The sequence below is a fragment of the Scyliorhinus canicula genome, chromosome 9, assembly GCF_902713615.1.
Source record: "Scyliorhinus canicula chromosome 9, sScyCan1.1, whole genome shotgun sequence".
Lineage (NCBI taxonomy): Eukaryota > Metazoa > Chordata > Chondrichthyes > Carcharhiniformes > Scyliorhinidae > Scyliorhinus > Scyliorhinus canicula.
The window spans coordinates 168,206,598-168,232,205 of record NC_052154.1 but is presented as its reverse complement, the minus strand read 5'-3'; the positions used below and the strand labels follow the sequence as shown (position 1 = coordinate 168,232,205).

The window sequence follows — 25,608 nt, the reverse complement described above, 5'->3', positions numbered from 1 at the left end:
AATACTTGGAGTATCTAACAACTTTTGTACATGTAAATCCTTCACCAGTCTTTCAATGACCTCAGCTTTCTCAGTCCCTGGAGGCAACCCTAATTGTAAAATATTCGCCAAGTCCAATTTAGTTACACTTCTCAAACTCTCCAAGACTATATTGTCTACTCCCAAACAAGTCTCAGCCATTGCAAGTCATGTTCATCTTATTTTAAATCACACACCTCCTCACTTGGCTCCATATTTTCCTCACTCTTGTTACGTTTAAGTTATAAATTCCCCTAAACCTAAGGAGTTATGCTTTTAAAAAATCTGCCAAAGAGCTCCGAGTTTTGTTAAGAACCCTACTGATGTTAAATGCAAGGGTATCCAAAAACCAAAGGATAACTTGGAACAATGGTTTTTAGTGGTGTATGTTTTCAATTTGTTACACTGTGAGAAAAGATATAACCAGAAGGAATAGGCCAGTTGTTTTGTGAACAATTAATAAAGAATATTTATTAACTTAAAAAAAACACACAACAAATACACACAACAGTACACTTAACTACACGTCTCTCAGCCTTGGTCAGTTCTGATAAATATTTAAATACTGATAAAAGCTGAAACAAATATTTGTTCCCAAATACAGGCACGCATCCTTTAAATGTGTACATCTCCATTATTAGATTGTGGCCAGATTTCCAACTTCCTACACATTAGGCTTCCTCTCTACACAAGGCCAAAGCTGCATGGGCAGTTGCGAATGTTGTTTCAAATGAGCTGAAGTGGAAAACTGAGGCAGTCAATTCACCATGCTGCAGCTCAACTTCACCAAAAAAGGCACAAAAGCCTTCGTCGTGGCAGTAGGAAGAAATTTAAGCTTATTTTTTTCATTAATTTTTTTTGTTTCTGAACCATGAATTACTTAACAATTAAAAAGTCATGTCGCAGCTCACCTATTGTTAAGATCAAATGTTATCTTGACAATGGTGCTAATGTAGTCTATGGAAGAATTCTCTGTTTCATGTCAAAGAATCTGGTGACTACTCCATAGAAAAAGAGATGACAGCAAACGGTGGGAGAACAGCTTGAGCAGCTCATGATTAATTTCTGTCTTTTTAAATTTATTACCTCCTCCTTATTTCACTGTCGTGACACTTTTGTTAGATTTGACATTGGAGTTGGAAAGGGCACTTAAAAACTTCATTTTCAAAAATGAAGGATTTTTAAGTAGCTCAGATTGTTGTGCTTTGGGATATGTTGTGGACTCACCATTGAAAATAGAAATACAAAGAGATAAGAGAATAAAAAGAACTAGAGCCTTGCTCTTGGCTTTCTCACCCACACCCATTGAGGTTCTGCCTGTTTACTTTCCCAGAACAATATTTAACCCTCCTTCAAAGTCATTTATCTCCTCCTCTTAGAACAAACCTCTCCAGTGTTTTCCTGCTCCTCTCCATGTTTTCCTGCTCCTCTCCAGTATTTTCCTGCTCCTCTCCAGTGTTTTCCTGCTCCTCTCCAGTGTTTTCCTGCTCCTCTCCAGTGTTTTCCTGCTCCTCTCTCCTCTGCTCTAGGTGCCTTTCCAGCTACATAAATGAAAATTGCAGGTTACAACAACATGTGCCTTTCATTGGATAGAAGGCCATTCACCTGAAACATTGGGCTGAATCTTCCAAGGAATAGCAATCACCATTGGATTGCCATTCTGCTCCTATTTTCTTACCCAACGCCAGAGCTCCGAATTTCTGGCCTGGATCTCCAAACCTGGTCTCTTCAACAATGTGGAGCAGCCCTGTTCCTGTCGTTCTTCCATATGGTGCAGGATCTTCGGGGGGGGGGGCAAAGCTACTCATCTTTTTTATTATCATAGAATTTACAGTGCAGAAGGAGGCCATTCGGCCCATCAAGTCTGCACCGGCTCTTGGAAAGAGCACGCTGCCCAAGGTCAACACCTCCACCCTATCGCCATATCCCAGTAACCCCACCCAACACCAAGGGCAATTTTGGACACTAAGGGCAATTTATCATGGCCAATCCACCCAACCTGCACATCTTTGGACCGTGGGAGGAAAACGGAGCACCCGGAGGAAACCCACACACACACAGGGAGAATGTGCAGACTCTGCACAGATAGTGACCCAAGCCGGAATCGAACCCGGGACCCCGGAGCCGCGAAGCAATTGTGCCATCCACAATGCTACCGTGCTGCCCCGATGTGCAGGGGATAGGATAGGCAAGGGGCTAGATCTGGGTAAGTACTCTGTTGGAGGGTTGGTATAGACTCAATGGGCCTGCTTCTGCACTGTCGGGATTCTGTGACATCTCCCTCTTATAGCATTAACTTTTCCATTCTGGTAATTCTTTATTCACTAACACGCTGAAAAACTCTGTGACATTTAAATAGTTTTTCAATGTGTGAGGCAAGTAGGTAAGGTGATAAATGGGAGGGTGAGTAGAGTGGTATCAGTAGGGTGTGTAGGGTGCCAGCTAGGTCACTTGGCAGGTTGGGGAAGGTGGTGAGGTCATGTCTAGTCAGAAAGCCAGGTGGGAGTGTCAGTGGGGGGACACTGAGGGAAAGGTCAGGTGAGAATCACGGGGGGTTAGTAGGGAGTTGGGTGGGCAGGATCAGCTGGGAGCCACGGAGGGGTCAATGGGGAGACAATAGGGGAAGAGGTCAGGTGAGAATCACAGGGGGTCAGTAGGAAGTCGGTGGGAGAAGGTCAATTGGCGGTGGAGGGGGGGAGTGGTTTGTTGTATAGTTACTCAGAAGTTGGACATGGATTTTTTCAGTCTAACATTTTCTGGATAACTATCCGCTACCACATAAATGTGAAGTTATCCTCTTCGGTAGCAAAAATTGGAAGGTAGATTATTGTTTGGATCGGTATAAATTGAGAGAGGTGGATACTCAGCAAGATCTTAGTGTCCTTGTGACTCAGTTGCTGAAAGTAAGCACGCAGGTACAGCAGGCAGTAAAGACACCAATGGTATGTTGGCCTTCATAGCGAAAGGATTTGAGTATAAGACCAGGGATGTCTTACTGCAATTGTATAGGGGATTGGTGAAGCCACACCTGAAGTATTGTGTGCAGTTTTGGTGTAATTATCTGAGCAAGGATGTTCTTGCTATGGAGGGAGTGCAGTGAAGGTTTACCAGACTGATTCCTGGGATGGCGAGACTGTCATATGCAGAGAGACTAAGTCGGTTAGGATTATATTCATTGGAGTTTAGAGGAGTGAGAGGGGATCTAATAGAAATTCTTAAATTCTAACAGAATTAGACAGGGTAGATTCAGAAAGAATGTTCCCCGATGGTGGGGGAGTCCAGAACTAGGGCTCAAAGATTGAGGATAAGGAGTAAACCTTTTAGGACTGAGGTGAGGAGAAATGTATTCACGCAAAGAGTGGTGAATCTATGGAATTCACTACCACAAAAAGTAGTTCATGGTGAAAAGGTTGTGTAGTTTCAAGGAATTAGATCTAGCTCTTGGGGCTAAAGGGATCAAAGAATGGGGGAGGAGAAGATGGGATCAGGGTATTGAACTTGATGATCAGCTTTGATCAGAATGAATGGCAGAGCAGGCTCAAAGAGCCGAATGGCCTCCTCCTGCCTCTATTTTCTATCTATGTTTCTGAAGTAATACTCTGAAGTCTGCGACTTGGTGACTTTTCCAGAGGGTCTCAGGGAGCAGGGGACTTGTCCATCAGAAGTTGAAACTTTCCAGGTAATTGCCACAGAATCCATGCAGTGGGACCTCCGAGTCCAAAAAGATCCAGGCCAACAGCTTTGCTTCTTCCTCAGCAGATGCTGCCTGACCAGATGTCCAGTATCCGCAAAACTTTGCTTTTGTTTTCTCATTATGACTATCTCTTACTCCTTGCTTTAAAATCCTTTCATGGCCTCACTCCTTCCTATCTCTCTAATTTCCTCTAGCCTTACAATCTTCTAAGACAGGGGTAGACAAACTTACTGAACCTAGGTGCCATATATGATAATCTTCCGATATTCAAGAGCCGCAAGACATGAACAAACTTTACACTGGCTAATTACTGCGAGTGTTATGATCCTAGCTGGTGTTGCTACTGGACAAGTCAGATCCCAGGGTAAAATCAGTCCTGATAGATCTTTTTTTTTCAGAAACCATGGAGGAAAGCTATTGAACAAATTCACAGGAGTTTTCTGATTGACTTTTAACACCAAGAATAAAATATTTAATCAACAAGAATAAAATAAATTCTATTACACCAGACAGAAAGGTTGGAAAGATCTCAAGAGAACACAAAATGATTCAAACTCACACTATTCCTTTTACCCCATCAATATCTTTATCGACATGTGAATTAAAAGCGAACTGTGATCAAGCACAACACACTCCAAAATTAATGCCAGATCTGACCAAAACAAATTCCATGAATTTCTCAACAGATCTGCATACTTAGCCCACTACTATATATACTCCCTGTACACACAGGACTGCATGGCAAAATTTGGTTCCAACTCCATCTACAAATTTGCTGATGACATGACCATAGTGGACGGATCTCGAATAACAACAAGTCAGAATACAGGAGGGAGATAAAGAGCTGGTCACTGACTTCAGGAGGCAAAATACTGTACACACCCCTGTCTGCATCAACAGGGGTAGAGATGGTTAACAGCTCCAAATTCCTAGGGGTGCACATCACCAAAAATCTGTCTTGGTCCACCCACATCAATGCTACCACCAAGAAAGCACAACAGCGTCTATACTTCCTCAGGAAACAAAGGAATTTCAGCATGTCCACACTGACTCTTACCAACTTTTACAGGTGCACCATAGAAAGCATTCTATCTGGCTTCATCACAGCCTGGTACGGCAACTGCTCGGCTCAAGACCGCAAGAAACTTCAGAGAGTCATGAACCTCCCAGTCCATCAGACGAACCTGCCTCCCATCCATTGACTCTATCTACACCTCCCGCTGCCTGGGGAAAGCGGGCAGCATAATCAGAGATCCCTCCCACCCTTACTCACTCTTCCAACTTCTTCCATCGGGCCGGAGATACAAACGTCTGAGAACATGCATGAACAGATTCAAAAACAGCTTCTTCCCTGCTGTTACCAGACTCCTCAACAACCCTTTTATGGACTGACCTGATTAATAGTATGCTCCTGTATCCTTCACCTGATGTCGATGTCTATGTATTTACATTGTGTACCTTGTATTACCCTATTACGTATTTTCTTATTTTGTTTTATTTTCACGTACTAAATGAGATGTTTGAGCTGCTCGCAGAAAAATACTTTTCACTGTACCTCGGTGCACCTGACAATAAACAAATCCAATCCAATAAGGACTGCATAAAGTGAGGCCACACCTGGAGTATTGTGTTCAGTTTTGGTCTACTTACTTGAGAAAGGACGTACTGGCACCGGAGGGTGTGCAGAGGAGATTCACTAGGTTAATCCCAGAGCTGAAGGGGTTGGATTATGAGGAGAGGTTGAGTAGACTGGGACTGTACTCGTTGGAATTTAGAAGGATGAGGGGGGATCTTATAGAAACATATAAAATTATGAAGGGAATAGATAGGATAGATGCGGGCAGGTTGATTCCACTGGCAGGTGAAAGCAGAACTAGGGGGCATAACCTCAAAATAAGGGGAAGTAGATTTAGGACTGAGTTTAGGAGGAACTTCTTCACCCAAAGGGTTGTGAATCTATGGAATTCCTTGCCCAGTGAAGCAGTTGAGGCTCCTTCATTAAATGTTTTTAAGGTAGATAGTGTTTTGAAGAATTAAGGGTTATGGTGCTCGGGCCAGAAAGTGGAGCTGAGTCTACAAAAGATCAGCCATGATCTCATTGAATGGTGTAGTCCAAAGATGTGCAGGTTAGGTGGATTGGCCATGATAAATTGCCATTAGTGACCAAAATTGCCCTTAGTGTTGGATGGGGTTATTGGGGTATGGGGATAGGGTGGAGGTGTTGACCTTGGGTAGGGTGCTCTTTCCAAGAGCCGGTGCAGACTCGATGGGCTGAATGGCCTCCGTCTGCACTGTAAATTCTATGATATAAGCAGGCTTGAGGGTCCAGATGGCCTACTCCTGCTCCTAGTTCTTATGTTCTTATGATGCTTCAACTTTATAAACTTAATTCCAGAGTACAGTAATTCACAGCAGTATGTTGTGCAAAAAATTGTAATGAGTTGTTCACTAGTTTTCTTGAGTTGTGGACATTTTGTTTTGGACACTTGCTTTTAGAACTCAAATGTAGATTGTGATATAAACATAATCTTTTGACCCTGGTCCTCCTGGAAGTCCATACATTCCATTTCTACAGCAGATGTTGGCATTACCAGAAGGGGTTTGCAAGAACGGTGAAGGAGGATCTCAACTTCTGCAAGTCATTAAATCTGGCTCAAATTATCAAGCCGTCCTTGTAATTTATCTTTGCATTCTTCAAATGTGTGATCTTTTCATTCAATATCGGGGGATGTGTTTTCCCTCCTTTTGAGATGTGGAAAATGGTTGAAGTTCCTTTTAAGAAATATAAGTGCATGCTACATCTCTTGTAATAACATTTTCTTGTGTATGTGTGTGTTTCTTGTGTGAATGGAAGCTCACATTTCAGGTTGAGAAAAACAATATTTGTTCTTTGTGTCAATTTGATCCTACGAGAAAATCTGTCCTGTGCCTATTCTTGAAAGTGATGATGTGGAGATGCCGGCGTTGGACTGGGGTGAGCACAGTAAGAAGTCTTACAACACCAGGTTAAAGTCCAACAGGTTTGTTTCAAACACGAGCTTTCGGAGCACGGCTCCTTCACCTGAAGAAGGAGCCGTGCTCCGAAAGCTCGTGTTTGAAACAAACCTGTTGGACTTTAACCTGGTGTTGTAAGACTTCTTACTGTATTCTTGAAAGTGACAGCAATCAAGAGGTTAAAAAGCTCCTTCCCTAAAATACATCTCGTTGAAGTCAGTTGAGAGGTGGGAGAAATTATCCCACATCTCTCCCCTGATCCTAACACATGTTAAAATGTGAAAATGTGCTATGCCACCCTTTCCACTATTAACTAGAAGTTCGAATTTATTTGAAAACGTTATCACTCTCTATCGAGATCTCAACAAATGACTACACATAAAAACTTTTTTCGACCCTAGAGTGTTTTGACACATTCTGGGGACATGGACAGTGCTATGAAAGCGCTAATTATTTATTTGTTTCATAAAATTAGCAAACCTAACACAAGATTTGAGGTGAGAAAATCGTTTCGTCGCACATACAGCATCATTACTATATCTTTTGTCGGTCGAAAGTATGCAGAGCTGTGTGGAGCATGGTGTTTCTCGAAATGCCAGGACGTTGAGAGGGTTGCAGGGTAAACTTCCAGTCAGGGTAAACTGTGAGATGGGGGGAAAGTAGCCTTTCTTACCGTTGCCGTGTTCTGGGGAATGAAACTCATGCAGGAGCTGGTTTGGGAAGAAGCGTTTCTCCAGCTCCCTGCCTTGTAATCTGTGGGGGGCTGGACCATTCCTGCCAATCATTGAAGGCTAAGGCGCTTCCCTTTAAAAGCTGCTTGCCCTCCCCCCCCCCCCCCCAAGAGCTTCTCATTTCGATCGGGGGATTTTTAATGATCTGGGGCACCTGCTTAGCTATCCCTCTCACCTCCTGCGTGTTTGGTGGCCACACATTTCTTGACCGCAGAGAATGTTTTACTCGAATATTCTGAGGGAAAACCGACGCCAGCAAATGGATATCAGAGAGGCTGCCTCTCTCCGCCAGCACAGGCGCATAAAACAAACTGTTCAGTTCATTCATAAAGACTCGGCGGACCTCCTGCCCCTGGATGGGCTCAAAAAACTGGGAACCTCCAAAGAAACCGTAAGTGACCGTCTACTGTGAGGGAAGTACACGTTAGCTTGGTGACCAGTGAGGCAACATGATCCGTCATCCTCTATCTGGTATTTCTCACAATATATCCACCACATTTACGCACTCCATCAGCATTTGGATGGCCTAAAACATTTCGGAGAGTGGAGAATTCAAAGTGGTCAAGTGGGTTGCTGGCATAATATTAAATGTGAATCTTGATGAAATCCCAATCGTTAAGATCGTTCTTGTATTGTCTATGCTTGAGATCTGAATGAAATCCCCCTTACTGCTTCCATTTCACCTGCTGATCTTTGAGGGAGAAGTCATTACTTAGGAGCTTGTGAAACATCCAATTGAGTGGCGATCAGACATATTTCACTATTTGAAAGCATTACAATGTTGAAGCATTTTTTACATTACAGTACCCCTTCATTTGGGAGTAAACTACATATTAGCTGTAGTGATCTCTCTGTATGTGCATGTACATAAGGGGTTAATGTATAATCTAGCACCACATGATCACTAGAGGGCTGTACCAACAGGGGTATAAAAGAAACCACATTGGGTCTCCCTCTCTTTTGGGTGTACTGTGACCTGGGCGGTATCAAATCAGTTCAGGTGGTTAGTGGAGTTACGTATAGTTACTGTAGTTAGATCTTGTTAACCTTATCACTAGTATCAATGTTAAAGTAAAGAACTCATGCAATTATTGTTATAGTTACTCAATAAACCTTTTGTTACTACTGGATGAGTTTGAGTCTTCATCAAGATTCAGAAGATCTCATCAGTAACCAAGGTTTGAGTAACATATTACACTCCGTAGTATATCAAGATAATACAGGAGTGTAATAAAAGATTAGCCACTCTATTTAAAACATTATTTGTTTAATATTTTATTTTGATAATTCTAGAAATACTCACAGTACTGGCTAGGTCCCATTGTTCTTTCAATAGGACTTTGGATGAGTTTAGCCGCTGTCCAGTGCTGAGTTTCAGAAACAAACATGGAGAGAGGTTGATAGCGGGCGACCTGTTTTCATTCTAGCTGCAAGTTAAAATGACCACAAATGTGTGTTGGAATCAATCATATCAGATTAGATCTCACCAAGGTACAAGGACATTTGTTGGCAGACACCGGGCGTCAGGCTCAGCATGTACTGGAGCAGTCATCTGGAAAGTGTCTTCAGAACAGGAAAACATATCCACCCCCAACATAAATACCCTTTAAATGGTTCACCTTGAAGCGTTTGTAATCGTGAGGAAATTTGGAACTAGACGTTTATCTATAAGAATATATATGAAGAATAGCAAAACTTGGAGATGCTTTAAATTATTCTTAAAATGTGAACTCTGATTTCAGGATATGCTATGTTGACAACTAACTTACCTATGCGTTTTTGACCAGTTAATTTTGAATAGATTTTAACACATAGAACCTGAAATCTACTTGTTTGTAAAGCTAAATACATTTTAATGATTAAGTCACACCCTACAATTTCAGTTCTAGTATTGTTAACTCTTTTATTTTCAACGGGTTAAATACAGCATTAGGGTAATGGCAGTAGGGAAGTCTGGTCCATATAGTTCAGAACACATACACCTAGGCATCCATAATTTCCCTACCTATTAATTTGACTAACTTACTTCTCAAACACAAACATTCAGTGTTATTTAAAGACCATTTTGTGGAAAATGATTTGCCGCAACTTCTTAAACAGATAGTATTAATAAAATCAAGAGTATCTTCAACACAAAATCAAGGGGGAAAACATTGAAAATTGTCAATGATACCATATTTGGAGATGTGCAAAGTGGTGTGGAGCTTGAAAGACTTCAGCAGGAACTTGGTTGGATGGGCAGATAGATGACTGATGATCTTTGGGTCCTTAGTTTTAATTATAGCTTCCAAGAATTAGGGATATCCACTTTAAAGAAATGGAGACTTAGATGGATTATGGTTGAGGTTTTAAAATAATTAAACAATTGGATTTAGCCTGGATGAACAGACTATTTAAAATGGATAGAAATAGTAGGACCAGATATTATGCCGATAAAATCTAAATACAAGGAGTTACATTGTATCTTAGGAAATAGTTATTTTCACAGACTCTTCATCGCCTGAATATACAACCAAAACTTGCAGTCCTTTAAATAAGATGATCACTCTTTACCCATTGTATATTTTTGGGAGAACAGGATATTTCCAGATGTGGAGAGCAAGCTCGAGTTAGTTAGGGATGTGATGAATTATGGGCTGCATAATTGCCTAGAGTGTCAGAGAAGATTTCTGGAAAGTGTTTTGTGAATTGACCATAAGTTATTTTAGACTTCCCCAGAAAGTGCATGGCTAGGGGTTGGCGGTATACAATGCTCCACTATGTCCGGTTGGGGTGGGCTTGATGAGCCTGATGTTTTTTCCTGCATCTTTTTTCATACATTCACAGATGCATTTACGCAGAAAACTGTAAAATAATATATTCTGATGAAGAATAAGGACAGAAAATATACTTTAAATGTTGAGAGATGTAAATAGACTAAATGAGCACAAGGACCACAGTGTGCAGAAAGACATGTCAGTAAAGGTGGCAGCACAAAGCAAAAAACTCATATAAAAGACAGATGGAATCTATAGTTTATTATCTAGCTGGGTAGATTTCAAAAGTAAGGTGGTTAATCTGAGTTTGTACAACCTTTTTTGGGGGAGTTGGATTATTACCTGTTGTTTGGGGGCATAATTAAATGAATGGTTTAAAACTAATGGAAATAATGCAACATAGACTAGGATATTACCAGGGATAAGGGGTTAAAGTTGTGAAGATAAATTTGAACAGTGTGAGGTTTTTTTCACTGGGCCTGAGAAGGCTAGGGGTTGAGCTGATACACGTCTCAGTGGTTTTGCAACATTATTATTGTGTCTACAAGTGGATGAGCTGGTAACAGGTACAAATTTAATATAATCGCAAAGGAGAAAGTTTTTTAAAAATCCTTCCGAGAGGGTGGTTTGAATGTGGAATTCTCTGCTGCTAACTATTGTTGAAGTAGAGTCCATAATTATTATTGAAATAGAATTAAAGTTAATGTAAAAATAACTTTAAATGTAACATTCTGAGCACACAATGTAGATTGTTTTTGAAGCAGCCAAACCTAGAAATGTTTTCCTTAGTTGCATGATTTTTAATGGTCCCAATTTTTCAGATCAACAGTGTGTCAAGGAATGTGCTCACTGTCATTTTGCTTACAGCATCCTACAGAATTTCTTTGGCTTTAGTGCAGAGCCCTGCTCTAATCTAGTGTCTGATCCAGTGCAATATCTCTACAGGGTATCTGTGCCATGTTTGAGCTTTTCAACCAATCAGATTGAAGAACGCTCACCGACGTATGTGCCCCAGGGTCACTCCGTTGCATGTCTTCCGATGCTGCGTCTATTAGTGAGGACTGCTTTAGAGCATCTGTGCAAGAGAGCAACTTTTGGATTTCCATGCATAAGCTGTGCATGTGGACATCAGAAGTCATTATCTGATTTACTCCATAATAATAGTAAATGCTGTTAGTCTCATTATTTGGCCATTATTTGCCTCAAATATTTTTACTTTTTTCCTTCCTTATTTGGGAGAACTGACCATTAGGATTGGTACCATTTTAGCCTATGTACTGGTCGTGATTTACTCCAAGTGAAAGAATAGATTGAACTGGCATCTGCCATAGTTGAATGTACAAAATCCCCTTTCAATTAGCACTTGATAATTCCAGATAAATGCTAAGAATGTTCTTGTATGACCTTGTTGTATTTTTAAACATTTTCTTCTTAGCAACCACATAACATTTTGCAGAGACGTTTACTAGAAACCAACTTGTCCAAATTCCAAGCCAACAATCAAGGGACGTGGTCTTCTAATAATTCGTTTCCAGCTGAAAACAAAAACTTTCATCAAACTAAACAAGAACTTCACAAAATAACACAAGAAGATGACCTGATATTTGTGTGTTGCAAGGTAATTGCCAATTCCTTATCAAGGATATTAAATGACTGATCAACCAAAATGACTAAAGCCAGTTAATTGTAGATTATCCCATCTGTGTAAATAATTAGATTTCCATTTAAGTACATCAATATGTAAATGTAAGTTGACAAACCACACTACAGTCATTTTTGAATGTTTGAGCTTCTATTGCACTTATTGATGCATTTTTTTGATGTAATGATACCACTGCAGCATTGATCCTTGTGTATATAAAGGACTTCTGATTGAGAGCACCTACTCACCCAGTCCTTACTGTACAAACTATTGCATAAATTGTTTTCATGTCTACTTAATTGTGTCAGTGACCTCTACCTAGTGTAAGTAATCACCTTTAGGATAGGAAAAATGAAGAAACAAAAATCAAGGGATAAAAATATATATGAGTAACAGGGCAGAATGCATACAGCGTTGCCATTCCATAGTGTTGAATTCCAATAAGAATTTGACGAAAATTTGTTTGAATCAAACATGGCTCACTCACTAATTGTTACAGATGGATCCAGCCCTTTACACAAAATAATTCAACACTCCAGGGCAAAATTCTCCGACCCCCAGCAGGGTCAGAGAATCGCCCGGAGCCGCCGAAAATCCCACCCCCGCCATGTCCAGAATTCTCCCACCCGCAAAAAGTCGACGTGCCGCCAATCCTGCCGCCTGCCTCGGAGAATGGCGGGGGCCGGCGGGAGGCTACGGGTTTCTGTGCTGCCGTTATTCTCCAGCCCGGATCGGCCGAAGTCCCACCGCAGAGAGGCCTCTCCCGCCGCCGTGGTTTGAACCACCTCTGTGCCGGCGGGATCGGCGGTGCGAGTGGGGCTCCGGGGTCTTGGGGGGGGGGGCGCGGGGCAATCGGACCCCGGGGGGTGGCCCCATGGTGGCCAGGCCCGCGATCGGGGCCCACCGATCGGCGGGCGGGCCAGTGCCGTGGGGGTACTCTTTTTCTTCCGCCGCCGCCACAGCATCCACCATGGCGGAGAAGGAAGAGAATTCCCCAGCGCGCATGCGCCGGTGGTGACATCAGCGCCAGCTGACGCACTGGCGCATGCGCAAACCGGCGAAGGCCTTTTGGCCAGCCCCGCCGCTGGGCGTCAAAGGCCGCTGTTGCCGGTTTTGGCGACAGTCAGTGTGGTGCCAACCGCTCTGGCGCGGGCCTAGCCCCTCAATGTGAGGGCTTGGCCCCTAAAGGTGCAGAGAATTCCGCACCTTTGGGGAGGCCCGACGCTGGAGTGGTTGGCGCCACTCCGCTACACCAGGACCCCTCGCCCCGCCGGGTAGGGGAGAATTTTGCCCCTTATCTACAGTTTAGCAAGATTTGTATAATACATTTAATGTTATTAATACTCAGCAGACTGGGGGGCCGGGATTCTCTCCTACCCGGCGGGACGGGGGGGCCCGGCTAGATGGAGTGGCGTGAACCACTCTGGCGTCGATTTCTCCGCACCTTTAGGGGCCAAGCCCTAACCGTGAGGGGCTAGGCCCGCGCCGAAGTGGTTGGCGCCCCGCCGGCTGGTGGGAAAGGCCTTTGGCGCCACGCCAGCCGGGGCCAAAGGGACTTCGCCGGTCGGCGGAAGTCCCCGCATGTGCCGGAGCGTCAGCGGCTGCTGACGTCATCCCCGCGCATGCGCAGGGGAGGGGGTCACTTCCGCGTCTGCCATCGTGAAGACTATGGCGAACGCGGAAGGAAAAGAGTGTCCCCACGGCACAGGCCCGCCCGTCGATCGGTGGGCCCTGATCGTGGGTCAGGCCACCGTGGGGGCACCCTCCAGGGCCAGACCGCCCCACCCGCGCCCCCGCCCCCCAGTACCCCGGAGCCCGCTCGCACCGCCTGGTCCCACCGGTAAGGTAGATGTTTTGATTCACACCGGCGGGACCGACATGACAGCAGTGGGACTTCGGCCCATCGCAGGCTGGAGAATCGCCGGGGTGGGGGGGGGGGGGCAACCCCGCTCCGGAGCGGTTTGCACCAGAAGACTGGCGCAAACAACCGGCGCCCCCGGCAGCAGGGCTGGCCGAAAGGCTTTCGCCTTTGGCCCTTTGGCCCCGGCTGGCGTGGCGCCAAAGGCCTTTCCCACCAGCCGGCGGGGCGCCAACCACTTCGGCGCGGGCCTAGCCCCTCACGGTTAGGGCTTGGCCCCTAAAGGTGCGGAGAAATCGACGCCAGAGTGGTTCACGCCACTCCATCTAGCCGGGCCCCCCCGTCCCGCCGGGTAGGAGAGAATCCCGGCCCCCCAGTCTGCTGAGTATTAATAACATTAAATGTATTATACAAATCTTGCTAAACTGTAGATAAGGGGCAAAATTCTCCCCTACCCGGCGGGGCGAGGGGTCCTGGTGTAGCGGACTGGCGCCAACCACTCCAGCGTCGGGCCTCCCCAAAGGTGCGGAATTCTCTGCACCTTTAGGGGCCAAGCCCTCACATTGAGGGGCTGGCCGCTGACGTCACTGCCGGCTCTTGCGCGATGTGGGGTTCTCTTCCGCTTCCGCCATGGCGGACGCGGAAGGAGAAAGAGTGCCGCCAGGGCACTGGCCCAGAGTCTGAGCGGGAGGCCCCGATCGCGGGCCAGGCCACCGTGGGGGCACCCCCCGGGTTTCGATCGCCCCCCACCCCCCCCAGGACCCCGGGGGCCCGCTCGCGCCGCTGATCCCGCCGTTCCAGAGGTGGTTTAAACCTCGGCGGCGGGAGAGGCCTCCCAGCGGCCGGACTTTGGCCCATTCGGGCCGGAGAATCACCGCAGGGGCCTCTCCGATCGGAGTGGCGAGATTCCGCCGCCGCCACTTCCCGGGTGGCGGAGAATCTCTGCCATGGCGGGGGCAGGATTGTAGGCAGCCCCAGGCGAGGGTCGGAGAATTTCGCCCCATGTCTGCAAAACACTATTGTAGTTTCACAGTAATACACATGAATTAGCAATATATTCTGGAAGGTTCTAAGTCTGTTTTCATTTTTTTAAAGTGTGCTGGAATAGAGATGAAAGTACAGATTGACACTGGTTCTCGATATAATCTCATTTCATCTGCCTGTGTGGATAAACTAGGGTAGGTAATGTTGCAGCACATCATTCAACAATTATTTTGCTTGTATGTTCCCATCCAATGGCAATATTGATTCAGGTTGCAGCCAAGAAACTGTATAGTTTATTGGACAGAATTAAGATTTTTTTCACATGAAGGGATGGGAATAGCTCTAGTGTGAATTTACAGACATCACCACAGATGGTTTGAATAACGATATGTTCTGATTGAGGGCTTACTCAAGCAGAAATATATTTACAGGAGCAATGCTATCTATAGTGTCTCAAAGATAATTTTCCACATTTGCTGACATTGTAGAAGATGCCATTGCCGAATGTGTGATAAATTTCTGTGGTGCAATGACGTTTAGAATTTTTCAAAATTACAAGCACTGGGGCAGGGGGAAATGAATGGAAGCTATCACAAGATTGCATCAAGTGACCAGTACCACAGGATTATGCCATAGGTTGTTCCTGTTTTTTTTCCATTAACTCAACACATTAGGAAATTAGCATTTCAATCTGACAACAATTTTAAATAATTTAAAATTGAATTTAAATTAAATCTATTGATTAATGTATGGAGTGGAAACTTGCTTTGAGACTGAAAATTTGACAGCAGTATGCAATGTTTGCATATTAATTTTCTGCTTTAATCTGAATATAGTACATTAGCAGTATTCAAATAAAAATAATGGCCAATGTTCGTAAAATAGGATGCAACCAAATTTGATAAGAGTTAAAGAATGTAATCAACTATCCAGGTGGTGCAAATTTTGGATGAAAGGCAAACACAAGACTATTCTAAGCAAATTATTTATCTGATTGATCCCAAAGAATTAAAACCTTTCAAATCCGACTCCACAAATGTTTGCCTAATTGCCCTTAAATCTTTAAACCCCGCCTGCCTCCATTGCCTCATGTTCACTACTACCTGTGTTGAACAGTTAAATCTAAACAGGTTGAGCATCTTCTGTCTCTGAGCTTGAGGTTGGGTTTGTAGGTTCTAAAGTTTGTCACAATTATTGGATTCAATTCATGTGTTCCCTTAAGAATCTTGAAGAGTATTTCTCCTGAACCTTCTCCTTGCCGGAGTAAACACCCCCCAGGTTGTTTAAGTATCAGTTCAGTTGCAGTTTTCTGCACTGCTTCCAAACAGAAGGAAAAAAAGACTTGCAAGTACAGAACTTCCATACTGTTAAAAAGAGGGATATATTGCAGAAGCTTTACATCTGGCACTCATCAGGATAAATACAAGATGGCCAACATTTCAAATGATCACAATTTATACTACAGGAGAAAGCCGGGGGGGGGGGGGGGGGGCAGATTGGTTGGCAAGACTCTGATTGGCCAAGTCATTGGCATGGAGAATCCAACAGAGAACTGTAGGCTCCTCAAACTGACAGTTAATTCAAAAAAATGCAATGCTTGAACATATTCCTTTAAAAAAAAAAGAGAATTGGTGCTGCATATATGTGTGTGTGGAGGTGTGTGTATAGATATATACATATAAATAGGTTATAACTATATTTAAGTTTTTTTAAATATCAGGAAAGGATTGACAGACTGGATCTCTTTTCTCTTGAGAAAAGAAGGCTGAGGGCTGACCTAATAGAGGTCTTTTAAATTATGAAATGTTTTGATAGAGTGGATACAGAGGTATTGTTCCCTCTTGTATGCAAGAACATAACTAGAGACCATCAGTATAAGATAGTCACGAAGAAATCCAATGGGGAATTAAGAACAAACTTATTAACCCAAAGGGTGGTGAGAAAGGGGAACTTGCTACCTCAGGTAGTGGTTGAAGCATATGGTATGGATACATTTAAGGGGAAACAAGGTATTTGAGGGAGAGGGCATAGAGGATGATGCTAGTAGATTTATATGAGAAATTATGGGAGGAGGCTCAAGTGGAGTATAAACACCAGCATGGATATGTTAGGCCAAATGGCCTGTATTTGTGCCATATATCTGATGTAAGGCTGTATAAAAACTGAAGAACATTTTGTTTGATTCAATCAACAAATCCTTGGATGTGTGGTCTACACAACTGGCATTGAAATTGATCACAGTAAGAAGTCTTACAACACCAGGTTAAAGTCCAACAGGTTTGATTCAAACACGAGCTTCCTCAGGAAGGAGCTGCGCTCCGAAAGCTCGTGTTTGAATCAAACCTGTTGGACTTTAACCTGGTGTTGTAAGATTTCTTACTGTGCTCACCCCAGTCCAACGCCGGCATCTCCACATCATTGAAATTGATATACAATGTTGCTCGATTGTGTGGTTAGCCTGACTGGCTCTGGCAAAGGGAGGGTGAGGTTGCTGAGGCCATTGTTGCAGAGCGACCATCCATGAACCAAAGTGTACAAAGGGCCCCCCACTGAGCCCATTGGGAAACTGCCAATGTTGATCTGGTGGTTTCCCTACATGCCAGAAGGCCTACCTGCCACTGGTAAAGTGCCAGTGACAATTGGCCTCTGGGATAGCTGTCACCTTCCCTGCTACTGACAAAATGGCATGGCAGTGGGAAGACAAAGGGCACTCCACCTCCCCACTTTTTCTCGTCATTATACAGGCCCACCCCACCTCCAGGCCTGTCCCCAGAGGGCTGTCAAATTTGTCCCAATTATCTTGAACATTTTACCTTACACAACACATACATTTTATCCTACAATTCACAACACACTATGGACCAAAGTAAGACAAAGGCAAATTACGTTATTTCCATTAAATAAGCTTGGGGAGTGTGAGGATGGCACAAGACAGATAAGTGTAACATACCACAACAGCAGGTATGATAGGAGTAGCTAGAAGCAGGCAGGACTGTGGTAAAGGGAAGGCTATGTATAAGAACCCTTGACTACCCACATTAGGTTGTATTGCTCAAGTTTGCACATTTGAATTTGGTAATGTTACTTAGGGAATCATGAGTGGTGTTTTATTTTTCTGATGGAGATATTGACAAGCAGCAATCACAGTAGCACTGCATTTATGTATTTAAAGTATGGCATTCTACTACACATTCATCCTCTTGAAACTGATGCACCATAGACATGTTTGCTCTGAATATTTTAAAATCATGCTCCATTTAGATTTTTTTAAATGTGTTTTTGGGATGTGGACATCGCTGGCAGGATGCCACCTTGGTCATTTGTTGCCCATCTCATGGCAACATTTGTGAATCAACCACATCGGTGTGGTTCTGGAATCACATGTAGGCCAGCCTAGGTAAAGAGGACAAAGTTCCTCCCATAAAGGCTTTAGTGAACTAGTTTTTGTTTTCTTCAAAAAATGATGAATTGTTACCACTACTGAGACTAGTTTTGAATTCCCGATCTATGTCAAATTGAATTTAAATTTCACCATGGTGGGATGTGAACCCAAGCCACCAGAGCACTAGCCTAGGGATTAATAGTCCAGTGATATTACCATTACACCACTATCACAGTTTTCTATAAACATTACCTAACTCCAATCTTCAAAATTATTCATTCAAAATCAAACCAAAATACCTTTATTTTTATAGGTTGAGAGAACTTGTGAAAACAGACAAGGATGAAACTGAAAAAATGGGAATGCCCATTATTTTAAAGGTTAAAGGCCAAATAGAAAATATTGGAATTACTATAGGACAACTCAATATTGAGTGTTCAGCAGCTGTAGTGGGTAAGTTTATGCGAATTGTCATTTTTTAAATAATTCTACATTTTTACTGATTGCTTTTAAATGTATAATGAATAGATTGTCCTTCTGCACCGACAATCTAAGATTCTAGTGGATATGGGTATCTAGCACAAAGAAATGTGCCAATTGAGGTCAAATTAACAACTTAATTTCAAGGTAAATTGAATAATAACATAAATATTAGATTAGAATCGATGTACACTTGCAGGTTGAGTATTTATCTACCAAACCCTGAGTATAAGTCCTATTTCCGTGCATGCACATCTTGCATCTTAATAAGTACAAATTACAAACATAAATATACATTCATGTGGATATGGTTTCTTTGAGTAGACAAATGAATGGGAAATTGGTCAGTCCTCTATAATAAAGTTGAGTTGATCTTCTGATATCTGACTCAGGCTGGTCTGTAGTATTCCAGACGTTTGTCGGTGATGGATGAGCCAGCCCGGCAAGTTGGACATGACCACTTAATGAGCAAGCTGAACCTACCTATGTGGATTTCTCACTAAATTTTAAGGGGATTGGTTTCTATTCCACTCAGATGCTCAGCTAACTCAAATATCACTCAAGCAAGGAAACAAATGAATATTACAGGAAAAAAACAGCAATACTCTGCTCAGGCTGAACTTGAATTTAAAAATTAAATTCATGTCTCCCTGTAGGGTCTAGTACAGCACAGAGCCATATAAACCAAGAAATACCCATTGTCTATTCTTGGTTTCTACAAAAGTTGCTTATTGTAACCAACTTACCAGCGAATATGTTGTAATTGGCTTGACTGTTAGGGTGAGGATTGGAGTTGAAAAATGTTCCTGCTCTTGCTCAATGACATTTGCTGGAAATATTTACATGTGAAAGTTAGTTAGGGGAGGTAGGGGTCAAAATATGATGCTCTGAAACACTACTGACTAGTCTCACAAGGATGGCACGGTGGTACAGCAGTTAGCACTGCAGCTTCACAGCTACAGGGACCCAGTTCAATTCGACCTTGAGTTACTGTCTGTGTGAAGTTTGCACTTTCTCTCCATGTCTGCGTGGGTTTCCTCCGGTTTCTTCCCCCAGACCAAAGATGTGCAGGTCAGGTGGATTGGCGATGCTAAATTGCCCCATAGTGTCCAGGGACGTGTAGGTTAGGTTAAGGGGTTATTAGGATAGGATGGGGAAGTGGGTTTGGTGGACTGCTCTTTCAGAAGGTTGTAGACTCGATGGGTTGAATGGCCTCTTTCTGAACAGTAGGAATTCTGTGAAGTGGGAAATAGCTATTTATGTGACATACTGGATGACCACCAACATTTTCGAAAGGAAGGTCAGTGAGATTGTTAGAGGAAAATATTGTAATCAACGCTTTCTTTTAGTGCTGAAACTTACGACAGAAATCACCTACCCTGCCTAGAAGCAAACAGAGAAGAATTAGTTTAATGCAAGTTATTGCTTCAATTTAAATTTTTAAAAATTTAAGTGCAGAAATTTATCTTTCTTTGGTTATACTGAGCAGGAGCAATTTTCAATTCATAAAGACAAAGTATGAAACTGTTGGTATAAATTATGGTTACTGGAAATACTCATTGTCAATTATTTTAATGTTGCTTTAAGGTCTTTCACATTGAATTATTTTCCTCTCTGACAGATGATGATGATGAAAAAACACTTTCCCTTGGGCTGCAGACATTAAGGTCTTTGAAGGTAAAATGTCACAAATTATTATCTATTGCGTTCGGAAGAGACATTTTGCACAGGATATTCCCATGGGCTTTAGAATGCCGATGTTAGCATTAAATGGGATTCCCAAGCTCGCACCAGCTGGCAGCCAGACAGGTGGAGCTATTTTCCTGAAGGTGGGCCCCAAATCAGAAGGCCTGCAGCTCTGAAGCCTCAGCAGTTTTACCAGGACAGGTAGGCTCTGTTGAAGCAGGTCAGAAATCAAGAAAGTCCTTTAACATGGATGCACCTACAGAGGGAAAGTTTGAAACAAAGCACAGAATTTTCCCACAGAATTTGTTGAGGTGACAGGTGGGGGAGTTGGGAAAACAGTGAAGAGCCATGGTATGCATTGAGATGGACCTGTGACACATTCCTACAGTCGGGGGTCATTGTCCAGAGGTGGGTCAGAATGCAGATTGGTTGCCTGCTGAATGGACATGAAGAGACAATTAAATAATTAAGGCCACAATTAGGGGAGATTTGGAGAGCCCATCAGCATTTTGTCAGCAGCAGAATTTCCCCAGGCTCATGGAGACAGGGTATCATCTCAATGGAGGTGCCTTACCTGCAACAAGCTGGGGTGCCATTGGAGCCAGAGGCTCAAGACCCCACTAATGGGGCTGCCGAAGAAAACGTCCCAATGAAACCCCCTCTAAAATATTTGGTTAGTTTTACACCTCTGAGGGCATCTCCATTTTGAGATATCCTGGCATTCTCAAACCTGCCATATCAGTCTATCACTCTTGGTGAGGTTGCTGAGACTGTAAAGCCTGTAGATCTGATGGCCTCCCAGAGTGCTGCAGTGAGGCCACCTCCATTATGTTGTGGCAGACTGTGCTTTGTCTGCAAAATGCCACAGGGCCCTCTAGAGTGTCATAAATTGGAGTCTAAAGCATGCAATTTGGCTGTCAGCAGGCAGTTATTCTGTCTCCCTGGCTGCCACTTTCCTAGCAATGAGAATGTGTCAGGGAGTTGTCCTATTTTTTTCTCTCCAAGCCACCCAACCTCCAAGTTCACCATCCAAGGTCAGGAACATTCTGTCTTTGTGTCCTACTTTCACCTCCAGTAATGTCTACTTTATTTTGTCGTTAGTGCATCATTGACATGGAAAAGCAATATTTAATTATTGGAGAGAAGGAAAAAGAGGAGATTCCATTTCTAAGTATTGACAACATTGAAGATTGGTAAGTACAATGAAAATGATTTTATTTAAATCTTTTTATTCTACACATTTTCATCACTTTCATCAAGCAAACAACAAAAAGAAAAACAAAGTAACAATCCCAAAAAACAGCCCCATTAATATACAGTCTGTTACATCCATTCCAAATATAAGTTAACAACAAAACAGAGAAAAATAAACTCAACCCACCCCTTCCCCCTCAGTGTTCAACGGCAACAAGTTCCCGAAAGTGCCCCCCCCCTCTAATTTCACCATCTCCAAAGTGAAGAATTCCAGTAAGTCCCCAAGCCACACCAAGGCTGAGGGTGGAGAAGCAGACCTGCACTCCATCCAGCAGGATCCGGGCAATCAGCGAGGCGAAAGCTAAGACGTCTGCCCCCGCCCCGCTTACAGCTCGGGCTGGTCCGACACCCCAAAAATGGCCTCTCAGGGACCCAGTTCCAAGACCACATGCAGTACCCCGAGATGATGCTAAAGACCTTCCTCCAGCACCTCTCCAGCTTCGGGCAGGACCAAAACATATGCACATGGTTTGTGGGAACCCTCCCACTCTGCTCACAGACATCCCCCACCCCCTCAAGGAGTCGGTTCATCCCTGCTTTTGTGAGGTGCACCCTATACACGACCTTCAGTTGTATCAGCCCCCATGAGGTTGAGGCATTCACCCTTCATAGCATCTGACTCCACAGACCTTCTTTCATTATCTCCCCCAAATCTTCTTCCCACTTGGCCTTAATCCCTTCCATAGACACCTGTCCTTCTCCAGAACCTTCCCATATATCGCTGACACCACCCCCTTCTCCAATCCCCCTTCCAACAGTACCTCCTCCAACAACAAGGGAGCTGGCTCTATCGGGAAGTTTGGAAACTCCTTCCTTACGAAGGAAACCCTGCATCGTCCCAGTTGGGGCCATATACACTCACCAGTGCCACCAACCTCCCCTCCAATGCCCCCTATTACAATCACATATCTACCCCCCTGATCCGCTACCATCTGGAACCTCACCCTCTTGCCCACCAAACCGCTACCTCCCCAACCCTACTATCGAAACCAATGAAAATGATCTGTACCCAATACTACATTGCATTAGTATAATTCCTTATATCATTATAATGTTAATTCTATATGTAAGATAATTGTTAACAATCGAATATGTAAATGCATGGGTGTATTTGAATTGGATTTGAAGTAATTGAGTAATCAAGACAGTGATGATGAAGAATTGTAGAGCAGTCTTGACCTTGTGAGGAAAATGTGCATGTTGAAGAAGATTGAGCTGATGATAAGCTCTTACTGTGGCAGAGATGGTTCAAGTTTTCTGAGTCGGGGAAAGATTTTCGTCCAGCTTATGTGACAAAGTAATTTCCATTAGCAGATGGCTCTGACCTTTCTTTCCTCCTACTGGCAAGACTGCCCTTTTGGACAGTCTGCTAATGGTTTCACTACGAGAAAGAAAGAAGTTGACCATGTTAGGAATGAAAGCAGGATGTCACACCTTATAAATAATAATGTGAAATGACACATGTGAATAGGCTGATAGGAGTAAAATGTGCTAAGAATGGGAGGGGGGCCTATGATGTGCTTATTGTAAGAAGGATACAAGGGGGACATGCCTGATGCAGGAAGGACACATGGCATTGCTAATCAGAAGCAAGTGTGCTAATTGCAGAAAGAGCACTTGTAGGTAGGTGTGCTTGGTGTGAAATGTCACTCTCAGGAACATATGCGTGAATCCAAAAATAGACGAGATTTCACCATTTATTGATTCCCTAATTTGAAGCATTTACTGTTTAAACAAGTGTTTTAAAATGAAGACACTTGTGTTTTTGTTCTTTAAACTCATGAAATAATTCTTGTCTTTCTAAATCCAGCTCGCCATAAAGTGCAGATGGAAACTGATGCTGAATTGAGTGGCAAAGTTGAACAGACAATTACAAAGATGTGCTTCAGTGGTTAGTGCCCAAATATGGCCAAACATACAGTCTGCTACTTCTCTAACTCCATTCTACTCAGCTTGCTTCTTCTATAGTGCAACTGTCCAGAATTAATACTTTGGCTGCAGATTTTCTGAGCAATTCATTTATCATATGAGTCTAATTTTAATTTAGCATTTGCATAAAGTGTTTAACAACATTAATTACACAAAATATAATTTCCAGTGCTTCGTGTAAAAATGTTGGATTTAATTTATATTTTATCAAAATAATATTAACATTCTGTTCTATTTATTCACCTGTGCACAGTGTGAAGGTGAAAGATTAACTTTACTACTCCTACTCAGACATGTGATTCCGGTGTTGTTTCTCTATGCAGTGTTCTCTGACTTTAAATCCTAATTTTATTTATTATAGGCACTTGATAGGTTGTGAATAATTTTACATTTATACATTTTGAGGTTTTAAGACTCCTGTTAAGAGTGTAAGCATCATCCAGGTGACATGTGAAAACTAGGGTGAGATTCTCTGTCGTGTTTTTTGGAGGCGGGAGGCGGCCTGCCATTGACTGGCCATGTAATCGTCTGGTCCTGCCACTGTCAAAGGGATTTCCCATTTGAATCCACCACTCGTTGCCTGGAAACCTGAGGATACTGCCGACGTGAACAGCTGGAGGATCTAACGCTAGATTTGTGTGGAATTCCATGCCGTAAGCGTTGAAAAGTGTTTACTGTTTTCAAAATAAGGGGCGCGATTCTCCGCCCCCCACGCCGGGTGGGAGAATAGCGGGAGGGCCTCCCGACATTTTTCACGCCCTCCCGCTATTCTCCCCCCCCCCCCCCCCCACGCCCGACCCACGCCACGAATCGCCGCTCGCCGTTTTTTACGGCGAGCGGCGATTCTCTGAGGCCGATGGGCCGAGCAGCCGGGCCTTCACGCCCGTTTCAACACGGCAGCAAACACACCTGCTCGCTGACGTTGTGAAACGGGCGCCAGATTCCCGTTTGGGGCATCTGGGGGCCCGATTGGCACGGCAGTACCATGGCCGTGCCAAGGGGGGCATAGGCCCGCGATCGGTGCCCACCGATCGCGGGCCGTGCGTCCGTAACAGATGCACTCTTTTCCCTCCGCCGCCCCGCAAGATCAAGCCGCCACGTCTTGCGGGGCGGCTGAGGGAAAAGACGCCAACTGCGCATGTGCGGGTTGGCGTTGTCCAACCTGCGCATGCGCGGCCGACATCATCGGCCGCGTCAGCCGGCGTGACGCTTGACATGCGGCCTTGACGACCGTCGTCAAGGCCGCGCCGCCGTGAGGCACGGGGCTGTGCTCCTAGCCCCGCCCGGGGGGGAGAATCGCATTTGCGGAGAATCTCGCCCAAGATCTCTTTCTCTTGTATGCGCTATACTAAACTGGTTACCTATACTTGCGAAATGTTGAATCTTATCAAGTATGTACAGATTCGTAGAACTATTGTTGGCGTCAAATAATATGAGAATCAAGCTGCACATTTTGTTTTTAGAAAATATTCATGCAATCCTTAAAAAATTAAGTGATGTATCTCTATAAACTGCATAGTCTGGGGCCTATTCAATTAATCAAAATGAATAATACATACGCAATGGAATGGCCTGATTGATGTAATAATAATAATCTTTATTAGTGTCACAAGTAGGCTAACATTAACACTGCAATGAAATTACTGTGAAAATCCCCTAGTCGCCACATTCTGGCACCTGTTCGGGTACACTGAGGGAGAATTCAGAATGTCCAATTCAACTAACAAGCACGTCTTTCGGAACTTGTGGGAGGAAACCGGAGCACCTGGAGGAAACCCACGCAGACACGGGGAGAACGTTCAGACACCGCACAGACAATGACCTAAGGCTGGAATCGAAACCAGGTCCCTGGTGCTGTGGAGCAACAGTACTAACCACTGTGCCACCATGCACATGGGTTGTTATATAGATAGCAGTAATCTGTTATCTTTGGTAGATGCTAATCACCTATAACACTAACTATGAATTTAGGTTGCCCCATAACTGTAGCAATGCAATACTGTAGCACAGTTTGTGATTATGCAGAGTATGGTAGTATGAAGGGAGGTGAAAATGCGGGCTTGTTTCCTGCAATTCAACACATCGGAATTTCCTGATCTTTGGTTGTTGGAAATTAGGAAAGGTAAAAGCAAAATAATTTAATAATGAGGCTTTTTAATATATTCATTGTAAATCACACCAAACCAAACTTAGACTAGAA

General features: G+C 43.6%; 1 protein-coding gene and 1 long non-coding RNA gene across 2 annotated transcripts in view; one reads left to right on the top strand and one right to left on the bottom strand.

Annotated features, from left to right (window-relative positions):
- Positions 1-7,544: 7,544 nt before the first annotated feature.
- Positions 7,545-24,151, top strand: LOC119971880 (nuclear receptor-interacting protein 3-like). Its single transcript, XM_038808146.1, has 7 exons — positions 7,545-7,828; positions 11,629-11,811; positions 14,789-14,871; positions 18,373-18,512; positions 20,161-20,216; positions 21,327-21,418; positions 23,290-24,151. The coding sequence occupies exons 1-7, from the start codon at positions 7,655-7,657 to the stop codon at positions 23,297-23,299; spliced, it is 738 nt and encodes a 245-aa protein (XP_038664074.1). The 5' UTR covers positions 7,545-7,654; the 3' UTR covers positions 23,300-24,151.
- Positions 22,117-25,608, bottom strand: part of LOC119971883 — a 47,090-nt gene continuing 43,598 nt past the window's right edge. Inside the window, exon 3 of the long non-coding RNA XR_005461939.1 lies at positions 22,117-22,860. This is a non-coding gene — a long non-coding RNA (uncharacterized LOC119971883). The remainder of the gene's footprint in view (positions 22,861-25,608) is intronic.